This window comes from Alligator mississippiensis, chromosome 2 (assembly GCF_030867095.1).
Source record: "Alligator mississippiensis isolate rAllMis1 chromosome 2, rAllMis1, whole genome shotgun sequence".
NCBI lineage: Eukaryota > Metazoa > Chordata > Crocodylia > Alligatoridae > Alligator > Alligator mississippiensis.
The window spans coordinates 301,121,374-301,135,723 of record NC_081825.1 but is presented as its reverse complement, the minus strand read 5'-3'; the positions used below and the strand labels follow the sequence as shown (position 1 = coordinate 301,135,723).

Here is a 14,350-nt window from a genome sequence, read left to right as displayed (position 1 = left end):
TAAATTAAAGCTGGACAGAAACTAGCTATGGAGTTGCATATTTTCAGGCATTAACTTTATAGCTGGTTGGCTCTATTTTATAGAGGGATAGTCATTTTTCTCATGTGCTGATTCCTTTGCTTATGCAGCTAGTCTAAATTTACTGCACAATTAACCAGTTAATTGCATAATATATGTAAAGTGTAGTAGGGGGCCTTATAAACCTGGAATATCAAACTTATCAGGCCCACTGGACAGAATGAGTGGTGCAAGGCTGGTCCATGGCCCAGATGAGGCCCACAGACCAGCCCTGTGAATAGCATGCACCAGACTGGTCCATACATGCCTTATGCAGCCCCCAGGGCCTGAGCTGGTACGCACCACGTGCAGCACCTGGGGCTGGTCCAAGACCCATGGGCAGCACTAAGGACCATAGCTTTGAAACCCCTGTTACAGATTAACTCGTTCAGAGGCATGAGCTTTCATAGGCTACTGTCTACTCCTATAAGATGTTAGGAGTAGACAGTAGCCTATCTAAAGATGTTCATGCCTCTCTGAACCAGTTCATCTCTAAGGTACAACCCTACCCAGTCTTCTGCTTAACACAGCTAACTAACTATCTCACCCTAATCACCTTTAAGACGCATTTTACCTTTAAGTCTTTACAGAAGGCAAAAATATTTTGTCCTCTTGTCCCAGAATGAAAAAATTACCAAAAATTCTGCCTGGCTTAAGCCTTACAAAGATTTAAGCCATCAGCATTTTTTTGCGTGAGCCAAATTTGACAAACCAAATGTTTATCAGTTTTCTTAGAAAAAAACCTAATTTAAGGAGCCACTTAGAAGTGCACGAGCTCATTACTAACTTCTCAGCATCCAAAACACGTTCAGTGACTTTAAGGCGAAGAATTCATCAAGACATTTTAACTGTTCAAGACCATCTTGAATGGTGTCTTAAGAGAGAACATCAATTTCTCTTGGACTCAATTTGGCTAAGTTTCAGAAATGACTTTTCCAGAAATACCCCCCTACTAAATGCACATTGCAGCATTTCAAGTTTTAATATAGATTGATTGCTCAGCACCATGCAAGTTGTCTTTATAATTGTATATAAATAAACCTGCCCTTTATATTAATACACTGTTAGCACAAAATATAGATTATTGCCAATTTCTTTCCAAGACACTGATTTAAGGAAAATCATAGAAACCTATCAATGACATCTGATTTTTTTTCTTTTACTTCAACTGCCCACTTATACATAAAGAAGTGATTTATAAGATTGGAAAGCTCATTACTCCCCCATTACCTGACAGTAGGCATAGTTTCCAAGAGCTCTGTGAGCTTCATCAATAACCAGACACTTAATTTCTCCAGCAGGACAGATTCCACGAGAAAGATCATTTACCATTATTTGAGGAGTAAGGAAAAAGACTCTTTTACTGTCCCAGATTTCCTTTCTGTTGGGAACCTGAGTACCACCTAAAACAAAAAACAACAGAAAACAAACAACAGTAAATATTTCAACAAGAGAATACATCTTCAGTGACTCAAGAATCCATTTAGTGTAACCAATATTGGTCCCTGCACTTAAAAAAATGAACTGCCTCCTACATTGTACCGGCCAAGAGAGAAGGGTCAGCAGAAGCCTAATCTGCATTGCAGCTTCCATAAACTTTGACACCACTTTGAGTTTCCTCCTACTAAACCAGAGGAGAGCCTTGCTCCTGTAGAAGTGCAGAGCTCAACGAAACTTGCATCAAGAACCATTTCCAGCCACTTTGCAAGCACAGCACAACTTGTTCACCTTCTGCTTTAAAGTGCCTGTCTACCAAATGAACCAGCCACTCTTCTTGGCCTCCTGATGCCAAGAGGTTGTGTCAGTAAGCCCCCATGTCTCTGCAGCACTAACTACAATATGTTTGTGTGCATTTATATCCAGGTATAGGTGAACCTTTTATCCTGCTGCCCTTCACAGTCCAGTTAGTCCTATTGCAAGTTCCTCAGGCAGTCTGTTTTCCACCAAATTTCAGCTTCTAAAAAAAAAATTCCTTACTCCTCAGCACAGCAGCCTGGCCCCTCCTTCAGCACTCGTGGCCCTAAGGAAGGGGTGCAAAACCCACACCTCCATAACAGGCAGCAGCCCTTCAAAACAGCCAAGAGACGGTATCTTCCCCAGTCATCTATGTGCTTGATGACAGGCTCAGCACTATCTATGGTTGTTTGTTTATTGTAAGTTTATCTGAGCCTTTTTGAAAGGGCAGGTAAATCAGGGTAGTCTATCCCCTTAAAAAGGGGCAACCAGCCCTGTTAAGGTTATTGGACTGTGGAACATTCTGCTTAGAGGGAGAGTCCCACTGGGAGCTGAGAAAGCAGAGGGACGGGGAAGCAAGCATGAGTGGTAGTGTTTGGTAACGTTCAGAGAGGGCAAAGGATTTGGACAAAAAGCTTTGTTAGCAGCTGAAGTTTGCCTGATGGAAAACAGACTGCCTGAGGAACTGGTGTGTTCCCCACAGCTAGTGCTGCACGGGCCGGGAGGCAATGACACGTGCATCAGGAGGCCAAAGGCAGCAGATCCACTTGGCAGACAAAGGCTCTCAAGCCCAAAAGCATAAGGGGTTTGTGCTGAGGGTTGGAGAGGGTCTGTGGCGCCGACTCTGCTGAGCTTCCGCAGGAAGCAGGCTCTCCTCCGGGGTCCAGCAGGAAACCCACCCCGGCACACAAAGGCCATGAAGCAAAGGTCAAATGAGCCGCACTGGAGACAGGCCCCAGGCCCACAGGACCCGGGGCAGGGGTACGCTCGTAAGATGTGCCATTTACTAACGGGCCTATCCTGCCCAGTCTCCCGCGTCTCACAAGGGCAGAGACTGGACGCTGAACGGGAGACAGAGCTGGGTCTGACCAGGGCCATTCCCTTGTTCCTCTCCCACTTGCAGCCTCCACCATTTAGGGCCTAGGAAGTCCTGATGCAGAGGCCGTGCCTCCCGCTCCCGTGCTCAATTGCTCCCGATGCCCCTTTCTCCCAGGAACGTGTCCTGTCCGCCTCTCGGTGAACCTAGCTCAACCGTCGGCTTCCACTTCCTGTAGCGACAAGATCCACCCGCCCATTCCAGGCTGGTTGAAAAAGCACTGCTTTCTGTCCGTTTTATACTCCACCCTGGCTGAAGGCAAGGTTACCAGCAAGGAGTCAGCGATCCTCAAGCACCGGATGCCTGACTCCCAAAAAAACAACGGCTCTGCTCCCGGCTCAGTCACGGCCGGAGATGAGCGACAAGGAAAGCCGACCGCGAGGCCGAGTGGGAAGAGCCGATGGTGCCGCCACCTCAACTGAGCAACCGCCTGCGTCGAGGGAAAGCGCCAAGCCCTTGAAGTTTAGGAGGGCGAAAGCGGGAGGTTAACTATGCGTCGCTTTCACGGGTACCACCCCGTGCCGAAAAAGCGCCGCGGTATTTCCCCGGCCGTGACAGACTTTCGGGTCGAGCACTTCACTACGCCCGCTCGAAACAAAGCCAGGCTTCGACTGGGACGAGCCAGGCCTCCCGGCAGCGAGCAACAGAAAGCGCGTCCGGCGTCCTAGCGGCACGCGACGCGCGCTCGCTTCGAGGGGACGGCCGCACCTGTCATCTCGGCCATGTGGGAGCGCGGCAGGCCCATGAGGCGGGCGCAGGCCTCCATCTGCTGCGCCACCAGGGGCTTGGTGGGCGCCAGGAAGAGCACCTTGCCCGACGGGAACCAGCGGTAGAAGTTGTACATGACGACGGCAGCCACGAAGGTCTTGCCCAGCCCGGTGGGCAGCACCACCAGCGTGTTGGCCTCCAGCGCCGCCCGCGCCAGCCGCGCCTGGTAGCCGCGCACCGGCAGGTTGGTGGGGTAGATCCACAGCGCCCCCGAGACCCGACAGAACCCGCCCGCCTCGGCCCCGGCTTCGGCCTCGTGCGCCGCCGCCAGCAGCACCGCGTCGTCCTCGTCCTCATCCGCCCCCGCGGGGGCCCGAGGCGGCGCGCGGGCGCCCCAGGCCTGGAACAGCGTCCGCTGCCGCCCGCCCCTCATGCTGCCGCCACCGGGGGGCCGCCGGCGCTTGAACGCCCCGCCGCGCGGGGCACGCCGGGAAATGGAGGCCGTCCTGAGAGGAGCTTCCGGGCCGGGAAACGGACGCTGAGGCATGGTGGGAAATGGAGGCCTTTTGCGGGCTAACTTCCGGCGGCGCGCGGAGGCATGCTGGGAATTGTCGTTCCCTCGAGAGGCGGCCTGGCAGACAACGGGGAGCAATAGCACCACCACCCCACGCCCAGCCAATGCCAATGGTGTCCCGCTGCCTCCCTTAGCCCCGCCCCCCCAGCCAATGGCATCCGCTGGTCCTCACAACTCCTCGGACGCCGCCCGCCCACCAACGGCATTTTCCGCCTTGCCCACCAGCCAATCGTGACCGTCCCACCAGCCCCGCCCACCCATCACTAGCCTCCCCTACCTCACCGAGTAGCCAATGGCGTCCCACCCACCCCTGCAACGCCGTCCTCCGGCCCCGCCCCCCAGCCAATAGCTTCCCCGGGCCCCTCACGCGCGGGCCCCGTTCAGTCTGCGCGCCCCACAAGATGGCGGCGGCCGTGCCGCCGCGACCCTGGAGCGCCGAAGAGCTGCGCAGCGACGCGCTGCCCAAGAAGGACGTCATCAAGTTCCTGCAGGAGCACGCGGCGCAGGCGGTGGGGCCCGGGGGCTGTCACGTGGGCTGGGGTGGGTCACGTGACTGGGTCCTGCCAGGCGGTGGGGCGGGTCACGTGACTGGGTGGTACTGGGGGGGGCACATGCCCCAGGCTCTGCCAGGCTGCAGTGCTGGGGGGGCATGTGCCCCAGGCTCTGGGGGGCTGCGATGGGCCCCACCCATCGCGCTGACCCCCGGGGAGGGGCGGGGGGGGCTCTGCTGACCTGCCCCCCCTCGTCTCTAGTTCCTCGCAGAGCACAAGCTGCTGGGGCAAGTCAAGAACGTGGCCAAGACGGCCAACAAGGACCAGCTGGTCGCGGCCTACAACCAGCTCTTTGAAACGCAGGTGAGCGCCGGCGGCCAGGGCCCAGCCCCCGGCCCCAAGCAGAGAGCGGGGCCAGGGTTCGGTCCCGCACCGGGCATTTGCGGCTTCCTCCGAGGCTGGAGCAGGGTGGAAGAGGGCGTCACTTGGGCACCTCAACCCATCTACAGCTGTGAGCGGGGCCCGAGCCCTTCTCCGCAAGGTGAAGCTTCGAGGTTATTCAAAAATAATTCAAGGTTTTGAATTATTTTTGGTGTATTTCGCTTACCTCCTTGTGGGAGCGGCACTGCGCACGCGGGAAGGGATCGCGTAGGAGCGCCGTCGGCGTTCGCAGCTCTCGCGGGCGACGCGCTAATAGCCTGCGCTACGGGGCTTCGGCCCCCCCGGTTCGTTAGGTCGCAGCAGGGGGAGACCGCTGGCTTCTTGGAGGAGAAACGGATCCCTGTGCAGCCAGTTCTTAAGGATAGAAAAGTTTGCACCTTGTTTGTCGGCCTTCGGGAAGACTTCCCATTCTCCTGCTGTAGTGAATGACGGTATATGCTTTCCTCGCAGCGCTTTAAAGGCACGGAGATTGCAGATCAAGCGACTGAAAAGGTAAAGAACGTCACGGTCGCTGAAGGCAAGGCCAAAGAAACGAAGCCTGAAGAAACTGTCGATGAGGTTTGTGTAGACCGTTCACATTTCTTAGTTTCTGACCGCTATTTGTTATTGGCACCAGGCGTTTTGGCAGCCGGAGCAATAGAAAGTACAGACTGACGGAGAAAGGGGGGCTTTGGGGCGCTGCTAATGCATTAAACAATCTGCAGTATAACTAGCTCAGTCTGAAATTGAGATCAGCAGACTAGTTCTTTTGGAAATCTGATGTTGCCTATAAAATACACAAGTCTCCTGTTAAAATGAAGCTATTTGACAGCACATGTTAACTAGCGGTGCAGTCTTATTAGTCCTATTCCAGCAGGAAGCCACCTGTGATGGTTTTCACCTCGCTGCTACATTTCTGTTTTGAAGTCATCGTTAACTGAGCTTGGGTACCTGCGAGGGTCAAATCCTCAGAGATTACCTTCATCAGTGCTAGGAGTTATCTGAATACGTGCATGTTCCTGAAAATAATTTGAACATTTCAGAAGAGAAATCAAATGCCTTTGCTTTTCCTCCAGGTGTTGCTGTGGCAAAGTTTTTTGGGTTTTTTGCTGGTTGCTGTGTGTAAGTGAGTCTCTTGAAGGCTGTTTGCTGATTTCAAAAAATCCAGTCTTGACAGTGACTCAGCTTTTAAACCAACCTCCTTGCGTGTTTTGAGTAAATAGCCTTGTGCTGATCTCGTTCCAGAGACTTCAGCAGCATTGGCACAGTCTGCGCTTAGTCCTTGCTTTCCGTAAGCACACCGAAGCGCTGCGCAGACGGCATTCATTTATGAGCATCTGCAGGTGCCATTCAGCGCTGGATCTGCGTGCAACTCACTGAGGGGCTTGCACTCAGTTACTAGCAGTTGTTCGCTGCCTGGACAAGCTTGACCATGTTTTCTTTCTGTCTTAATTTAGGGCCCACCAAAGTACACAAAGTCCGTCCTGAAAAAGGGGGATAAAACCAACTTTCCGAAAAAAGGAGATGTCGTTCATTGCTGGTATACGGGGAAATTACAGGATGGCACCGTCTTCGATACCAATATTCAAACAAGTGAGAGCCCGGGGATCACAGGCTTTTGTACACTCAGAGGGTTTGAACAGCAGCGCATGGAAGAAATTAGCTAGACCACCAGTCACCAAAATGTCTGGAACAATTTATGCTTAAAAGTTTGACTGGTTGGGGCCCAGAGAAATGCCCCTTTCCCCCTATTTCTTGTTCAGACAGGCTGGGGAGATCTTGCTCTTGATTCCTGGGATCTGCCCCTTCAGGAGAATGCAGCAGGGCTCCTTGAGGTGTCTCACTTGAGTAAAGCAATCCCTCCTGCCTCTTGCCGGAGCATGAGTTTGGTATTCTTCAAGCCATGGGTAACATGATGTCTGGATTTAGTCAGCCCTATGGCCCGGCAGCAGGGCAGAGAGCAAGGTTTATCATTCAGAAAGCTGTTTTGCCTTCTCGGCTTTGAGTAGCTTTTTCACTGCCCCACATAGTTCAGGGTCTGATACCTCACTCTTAAATGTTGAGGCTGTGTTGGGGGTTAGGCATAAGAGAGGGACAGGGCGGTGTGGGAAAATGTGCCAGAAACCGGCGACTTCCAGCAGTGCTCGTAGCGTTGTCAAAAGGAGCAGTGAGGCTGTAATTGCCAAATGATGCACAATTCACCTTAGCTTGCTTTACAGTCAGCATTCCTGCTCCAGACACTGAAAATAAACATTTTTGGAACCAGCATGTTTTCAGTGGCACAGAAACATCCACCCTGCACGTGACATCAGTAAACACAGCAGTATGGTTCACATAGTCCCAACATCGGTGCATCTTCCAGCATTTTAATGAAACTAGCCGCTTGCACCGGTGCTGGATTTGCCCTATTTGTTGAACGATAAAATGACCAAGATGGAGCATCGGGAGATTTGTAAATTATGTGCAAGCGCCCTGGTGCTGTCTGTGTTTCTCTGCAGTACGACTTTAGCAGCAGGTCTCATCAAATAGAACCGGGTGAATAACACCGTGTGTTTGACAGCATAATGCTGAGACCAGGTCAATAAAATCAAACTCTCTTTCAGGCTCAAAGAAGAAAAAAGGAGCCAAACCTTTAAGCTTTAAAGTCGGTGTCGGAAAAGTCATCAGAGGCGTAAGTACATTGCTAAGTGTCCTGCGGCATCTGTCGTTTTGACAGATCCTTCAGTCTGTGGGTTAGTCTCTGTGATGCAGCTGTTGTGTTCTTCCCCAAAGAATCCAGAGCAGCTGCCCAAGCCAAAAGGTCTGCTGTCGGCAGTCTGCTGCATGCATTTGCGCAGATGCCCCCATCCGTCTCCCCAGGGTCAGCTCCTCCCCTTTGGCAGGCACAGGTATTGGACAGCAGGATTTTCAGGGAATGTATAGTTCTGCTTGTTTTGTACGGTGCCTCGTATAGCAGATGTGATCCTTGACTGGGTTCCCAGCACAAACTGCAGCACTGGCTATACCCCAGAAACCTGACATGTCAGGCAAAATAATCCCCCCCTCCCTGCATGGCCTCTTTGTCTTGCTTCATTCCCTGGCCCTGCCAGATCCATAGGAAGTAAATGAGTGTGGATCTCATCTACTCATCCCAGTATCCTGGGAGTCTCTGGACTCTGGATGCCAGTCCTGTTACGAGAGAGGGTGTACATTGACATGGAGTATTTGGACTTTGCTTCAGGCCCCAAAATATCCGGCTGTTTTTAACGAGCCCTTGAGTCTGGAAATCCTCCAGCATCAGCGTGCAGCCCCAGGCTGCCAGAAAAGAGCTAGTGCAGGCAGAGGCTGCCTGAGACTGGGTAGCCAAGCTCTAGGCAGGTTAAGCATTAGCCTGGGGATGACAGCCATGGACAAATGCAGTTGCCCAGTTTAAAGGTCAGGGAGTCTTGCCAATCAGGGCTGGGTGGCTAGGATGTACAGATAAGCCACCCCGTGATGAGTGACACAGAAGCATGTTGTTCGCTCCTGAAGGAAGCAGGGTAAACTGTTTCAGTTCTGCTTCACCTATCACAGGCTGGAGGTGGATGGATGAAATGAGGATGCTGGAGTTGGCCTTGCTGTGGTGAGGCCTCAGTGTAACTTTCAGCTGTCCAAGCCCTGAGAGGGTGGGCCAGGCCCTTAGCCTGTCTCCCTGCATACTGAGCCTCCAGAAAGCCTGGGGTCGGGGACAGAGCGGGTGCCCCTGAGAAGCTGTGAGCTGGCTATCAGCCCTTGTAAGCACAGCTCCAACAACCACCCTGTCAGACCAGGGTTGAGTGGCTGTGGGTGCACTTGCTGCATTGACCCCTTCTGGAGGGGTGGGAAGCCCAAAATGTCCCTGGCTTTCTGCCCAGCGCTGCTGGGAAATGCTTGGCCTCCTGGGACATACTCAGGGCTGGATGTAATGCTTCCATGCTTGGGTTGTTGCCATGTGCTTTAAACAGCTCAGAGACAAGACTGCCGCCTGGTCATTGTAAACGCTGATACACCGAGGCTTGGTACTAAGATAAAATTAGCCCTCTCACTTGAGTCCAGCTGAGAGGACTGCTCATCTCTGCCCCAGAACAAGCGCAGTCCAATAACAGCTTGCGCATCAGCTAACCTGGAGCAGGGCCGTAAGCAATGCTTCCACTTTCCAGTCTCTGGACCTCAGGGCCCAGTGAACTTGGGAGTCCTTTGCTCTGCCCTGCACAGATAGGGGCTCCCAGTCCTAATCCATGGGAACAAATCAAAAGCCAGCTCTTGGTCAGGTGTTGAACAACAGCTGTGTCCCCCCAGTGCAAAAGGTGGTAGAACAGGAGATGGGAAACACTGTTGCTTGGGACAAGCTGATGGATGCACTGGGGCTCAGTATTTCTACCATTGAAAATGTGCAAATTGCCTCTTTATGGTGACTTCTCTTGCAGTGGGACGAAGCCCTCCTGACCATGAGTAGAGGAGAGAAGGCTCAGCTAGAAATCGAACCTGAATGGGCCTATGGCAAGAAGGGGCTGCCTGATGGCAAGTATCCTTTGAGTGATCGTACTCCAGCTTTTGGAGACATATATCAGGGTGTCTTAATGTCCCTTAGAGGAGGGAGAAACCACTGTCCAGTAGGGTGTGCAGGGCCACGTGGCACTCTCATTGTAGATGAAACTCCTTAAGCCAGAAGCTGTGAATACCTTATTTTGTAGTGTATTAAGACACCTGCTATAAGACACCCCCCTGCTCTTTTTGCTCCCCGCTTATGTCCAGAGGCTGCTTTTATACCCTCACCTAAGAGGCGTGTATCTGCTGAGCTGCAGATACAAACACTGGGATAAACTAGCTGCTTTGCTGGGCAGTAAAACAAGCTGCTTGGGGAACCTCCTCCACTGGGGGTGTTCAAGTAGGGGCTGGATGCACATCTGTGTGGGATAGCTTAGTGTTTTGCATCTCACATCTGTGTGAGCAGTTGGCCTAGATGGCTGCCAAAAGCTGCTGCCAGTGCGGCAGTGGCTGCAAGAGGGTTAAGTTTCTAGCTGTGATCCTGCGGAGGGGGCTAGCGAGGCTGAGGAGTGGACTCTGCCCCTGCTGCATGTGGCTTGGAGCCATGCTGAGGTGAGGACCACCTGCTTTCAGTGGTTGTCTAGACTCCTTCCCCCATTCATAGTTGGCGTGTTCTGTTCTCCTCTGCAACTAGCACGTGGCTCTATCTGAAGAACAAGTGAGGCTAGGAAGTAAAGTCGTATAATGGGAAGAGCACATGGGAAGAGAAATCTTTGCTGCCACTGTCTTAAGTAACTTGTGAGGAAGAGGGAATGGTGATACCTTATCTCCTGCTGGACTGAGGCTGCAGGGAGCAGCAAATGGGACTCTGCAGCTCGTGGGTCTCTGCTTCATCAGCAACACATAGGGCCAGAGGGTTGAGCAGCTGTCCTTGCTCTCATTTGGACTCCTTGGAGCCCTGCAAACATGGCAGACAGATGAAGTCTCAAAGCTTGTGCTGACTTTTCCTCTAGGAGGGAGAGGAAGAATTGGCAAGAGCAGAGCAGGGGTGGGAGGGAGGTCGCATTTAATCCAGCCTCATCCCAGCCAAGTGTCTGGAAGTTTTCAAGAGGAGGTTGGACAGGGATGTAGACCTCCACAGCTTCTAGGCCGCCTGTTCTCATGCCTGACCATCCTCAGAGGTGTATGAAGGTGGGGTGGAAACAGATGTTGCCTGATATCTTTTGTGCCACCATAAGTTTTTACCGGAGTATAGATGGTGAGCTATTAGTTGTCACTACCCCATCAGGCCATGTCAGAGGAAAATCGGTGGTGCCATAGACAGGAGTAATAGACTGTGCTGCTCAATGGTGCAGACACGTTAGCTCAGCGGGGAAGAGTAGAGCGGCCTGAGCTGCTCGCTCTCCAGCCCCCCCCCTCCCCCCCCCCAAGCAGGTGCTCTGGGGGCATGAGGGACCTTGCAGCGCTTGGACCACCTGCCCACTTCCTCTGCTTGCAGAGCGGCACCCAGGGGATCTTGGTGCCTCTCCACAGGCAGGAAGTCGGGGTTCTCATTCCCTGCGATCTCAGGAGTGAGTCAGGCTGAGTGAGGAAGAGCCCCACTCCCTGATCCTGAGGGATGGCTGTGGCTGAGCAGGGAAAGCAGGAAGACCACATCACTCCTTGTCCTGTACCATCAAGGGCTGAGATAAGTAGAGACATAGTTGGCCCAGTGAAGTGGATCCACTCTCCCATGATGCATTGTGGCATGGCTGATCCACTTTATTGGGCAATGCTTGTTTCTAGCCCTATGACCCCAGGGAAAAGCCTATCTCCATCCAGCTGCCTGCATCAATACACTTCCAAACAGCAGGGAGGGGGTCTGCAGAGATACCTGCTGTTTTGAGCACTCCTGCTGAACAAGCGCCCAGTGTTTCACATGATTGCCACCAGGTCGCAGATGTAACCAATAGGTGTTGAACGGTGGGGGGAGGGAGAGCTTGGTCCTTGCCAGAGGCTGCTGACACGGCGCATTCTTGAAAATGGGCATGCTTGAAAAACATCAGCTTGATCAGGGGTGGGCAAAATGCGGCCCGTGGGCCGGATGCAGCCCACCAGGCCATTCTATCAGGCCTGCGGGGCCTCTAAAAAAAAAAAAAAAATTTAGAAAATTAATATTTATCTGCCCCTGGCTGCCTGTCACACAGTCCTCAACAGCTTGCCAAAACTCAGTGAGTGGCCCTCCGCCCGAAATAATTGCCTGTCCCTGAGCTAGATGGTGGCAGCTTGTACCTCGCAGGCACTGCAGACCTTTCCTTAACTCAAACAACAGGATCCCACCAAACGCAAAGCTCTTCTTTGAAGTTGAGCTGGTGGATATCGACTGATGTGAAGACCGATGCCTGCCTTTGGCTGCGGTGACCTCGTCTGTGCAGGAGGAGTTGGCTGACAGGGGCGGATCTGCCTTGGCAACTTCAGGAGCTAGTGACAGCTGTGGCCTTGCCTATTGAAATCAGCCCGTTTGTCCCAACGGCTGTTCAGTAAACACCACTAAAGAAACCTCCGTTGCCACGTGCACGTGATTGAGCTGATTTTTCTTGTGCTGTGATGCTGCAGTAGCTCCCCTGGAAAAGCCTTTCTGCTGCTGTGGAAGAAGCAAATGCTGCTTAAGTCCCATCTAAAGCATCTGCTCCAGCCATAGGGCTAGAGGAAGGGAATAGCTCTCAGTGTCACCATTTTCCCCCCTCAAACTCACACAGGGGGCTGTTTCTGTCGGTCTTTGGAGCCCCAGCTCTGCTCTAGCTTAAGGATGGCAAACTGCAGGTGAACACATCACGGCATCTGCTGTAGCAGTTAGACGTCTCCAGAACAGGGCTGGGCCGTGCTGTGCTGTAGTGTAGCTTTCTGACTGCAGCAAGGATTTTTTTTTTTCATGGCTGAACCAACAGGAGATGGAGACGCAGTGACGGAGAGCAAGCAATCTCCAGCTAAGAACCCAGGAGTTGCTTGGGGTCTAGCTGAGCCTGGTGGAGGTGGGGAATGGCACTGGAATTTCATCCGGTCAGGAAAGAGATGCAAGGGGGGCAGCTCCTGTAGCCTAAAAGCAGAGGTAAGCAGAGATGCAGTTGGCCCAGTGGAGTGGATCAGCTGTCCTGCAATATATTAAGGAGGTGTTAAGACATGCAGGGGGGTGCAGTCCTGGGCCTAAAAGTTCAAGTTCTTTGCTACCACTTCACCCACCAGCCTGACACGGTTCTCCAAATGAGTTGTCCAGCAGTTTCAGTACTGCCAGCTCCCTCTTAGAGGAGGTCTAAAGCAGTTGTGTGACCTCCCTAGAGCCTTGTAGACTGATTTGTTTCCACTGAACGTAGCTGGGTGGTAGGTAAAGGTCTACTGCAGCTGCTTCTTCTGTAGAAGAGTTATGTTCAAGGGCTTGAGCCAAACCCTGGGTAACAGGCTCCAGCCTCTTTATATAACTGCCAGCAAGTGAAGGACATCCAGTTCCTCTTGCACTGCTTGTCTGAGGAAATGCTTACCATCTGTGCCCAAGTTCCCATTTACAAACCTGACTGCCTACCTCTTTTTATAGCACTTGAAGCCCCTCAGGGCAGAGGCCAGTTCACACTCGTACCTTGTATGTTTTACCCACAGACATGCTCTAGGAACACAGCTGCAGCACAGTAGAGGTGCTTGAACAAGTGGGGAAACCCTTCTGTTTCTGATTGTGCTCGGGGAGGTTTATAGCCCTGAGCCATTCAGAAGGGGACCCACGTGGTGGTCTGTTGACCCCCTAGTACCCCAATGGGTTTTTCAGCCCAGCTTTGTTCCTTATGTCAGCGTGCCCCAGAGAGGGCAACAGGTGACCGAACCGCTGGTTGGAAAGGGATGTGTCCACCTATGTACAGTGACTGGCACTGACATAATTATCACGGATGTTAAACAGGTGTCTGAAGGTTGGGCAGTTTCTTTGAACAGGTCACATCATTTTCTGACTTGTGTTCAGTTTAAAGGTGGCATAGCCTTCCCATGGTCACTGAGCACAATAAAAAGCGATGTCATTAGGGAAGGTGAGGGCACGGTATGTCTATTCTTCTAGCACCATAACATAGATACAGCTGGGCTAGTTCCTTCTCATTGAGCCTGGCAAACTACGTGGCCTTGAGTGTTGAGCTGTTTGGACCCAGGGAGCCTTAACCACTGCCACTGCCCAAGGGAAGGGCAGTTGGATCTTATCTGGCACGTAAGTCCAGGAAGCAGAGCAGCCCAGCTGCTTCCCTCTGTGCCCCTGTCATTGCAGGCAGCAGTGAAACAGTACACTCACCCCTCTGCTCTAGGATGCCTTCTCCCAAGCAGAAGACAGCTTCTTAGCTGAAACAGCACAAAGGCACGTGCTGTAGGTGGTAACTGCTCTGTTGTGTAGAGCAGAGGTGGTTCCCAAACCCTACTGTCAGTCCTCCCAGTCTCTCTGAGACCAGCTTTCATGGGAAATACTGTAAAGGAACATGGGATCCAGCAGTCAGCAAGCACCATATAGTCTGTCTGAATACCACCACCATTGAACAAATGGAGGGCCCTGCCACAGCTGTCTGTGCACACCCGACTTCCAAAGCAGCAGTCATCTGCTCCTTCAGTGCTGGTGTTTGAACACTACGGGTTCACCTTTGCTGCCTCAATCTTAGTGCTTCTGTGGTCTGAAGTCAGCTAACGCTCATTTTTAAACTGCTTTAAGCCAAAGGTTGCGAATAAAAGTTATGTGGATGACAGCTGCATGGCTAATGGCATGAGTATGATCTGGGTTTTTTATTC

General features: G+C 52.4%; 2 protein-coding genes across 5 annotated transcripts in view; one reads left to right on the top strand and one right to left on the bottom strand.

Annotated features, from left to right (window-relative positions):
* The window catches only part of FANCM (FA complementation group M), a 98,531-nt gene extending 94,257 nt beyond the window's left edge, over positions 1–4,274 (bottom strand). For 2 of the 4 annotated variants that reach the window (XM_059723419.1, XM_014601312.3), the window contains exons 1-2: positions 3,596–4,266; positions 1,288–1,460 (exon numbers count right to left, since the gene is read on the bottom strand). In XM_059723419.1, the coding sequence (XP_059579402.1) occupies positions 1,288–1,460; positions 3,596–4,142 (720 nt within the window). In that variant the 5' untranslated portion in view covers positions 4,143–4,266. Of the gene's footprint in view, positions 1–1,287; positions 1,461–3,595 lie in introns of all 4 variants that reach the window. The other 2 variants (XM_059723420.1, XM_019495887.2) reach the window with 2 other exon arrangements.
* A 262-nt stretch (positions 4,275–4,536) lies between these two features.
* On the top strand, positions 4,537–12,119 carry FKBP3 (FKBP prolyl isomerase 3). The gene is made up of 7 exons (XM_006264085.4): positions 4,537–4,678; positions 4,922–5,023; positions 5,552–5,659; positions 6,538–6,673; positions 7,684–7,751; positions 9,505–9,602; positions 11,877–12,119. The coding sequence occupies exons 1-7, from the start codon at positions 4,571–4,573 to the stop codon at positions 11,929–11,931; spliced, it is 675 nt and encodes a 224-aa protein (XP_006264147.1). The 5' UTR covers positions 4,537–4,570; the 3' UTR covers positions 11,932–12,119.
* The last annotated feature ends 2,231 nt before the right edge of the window (positions 12,120–14,350 follow it).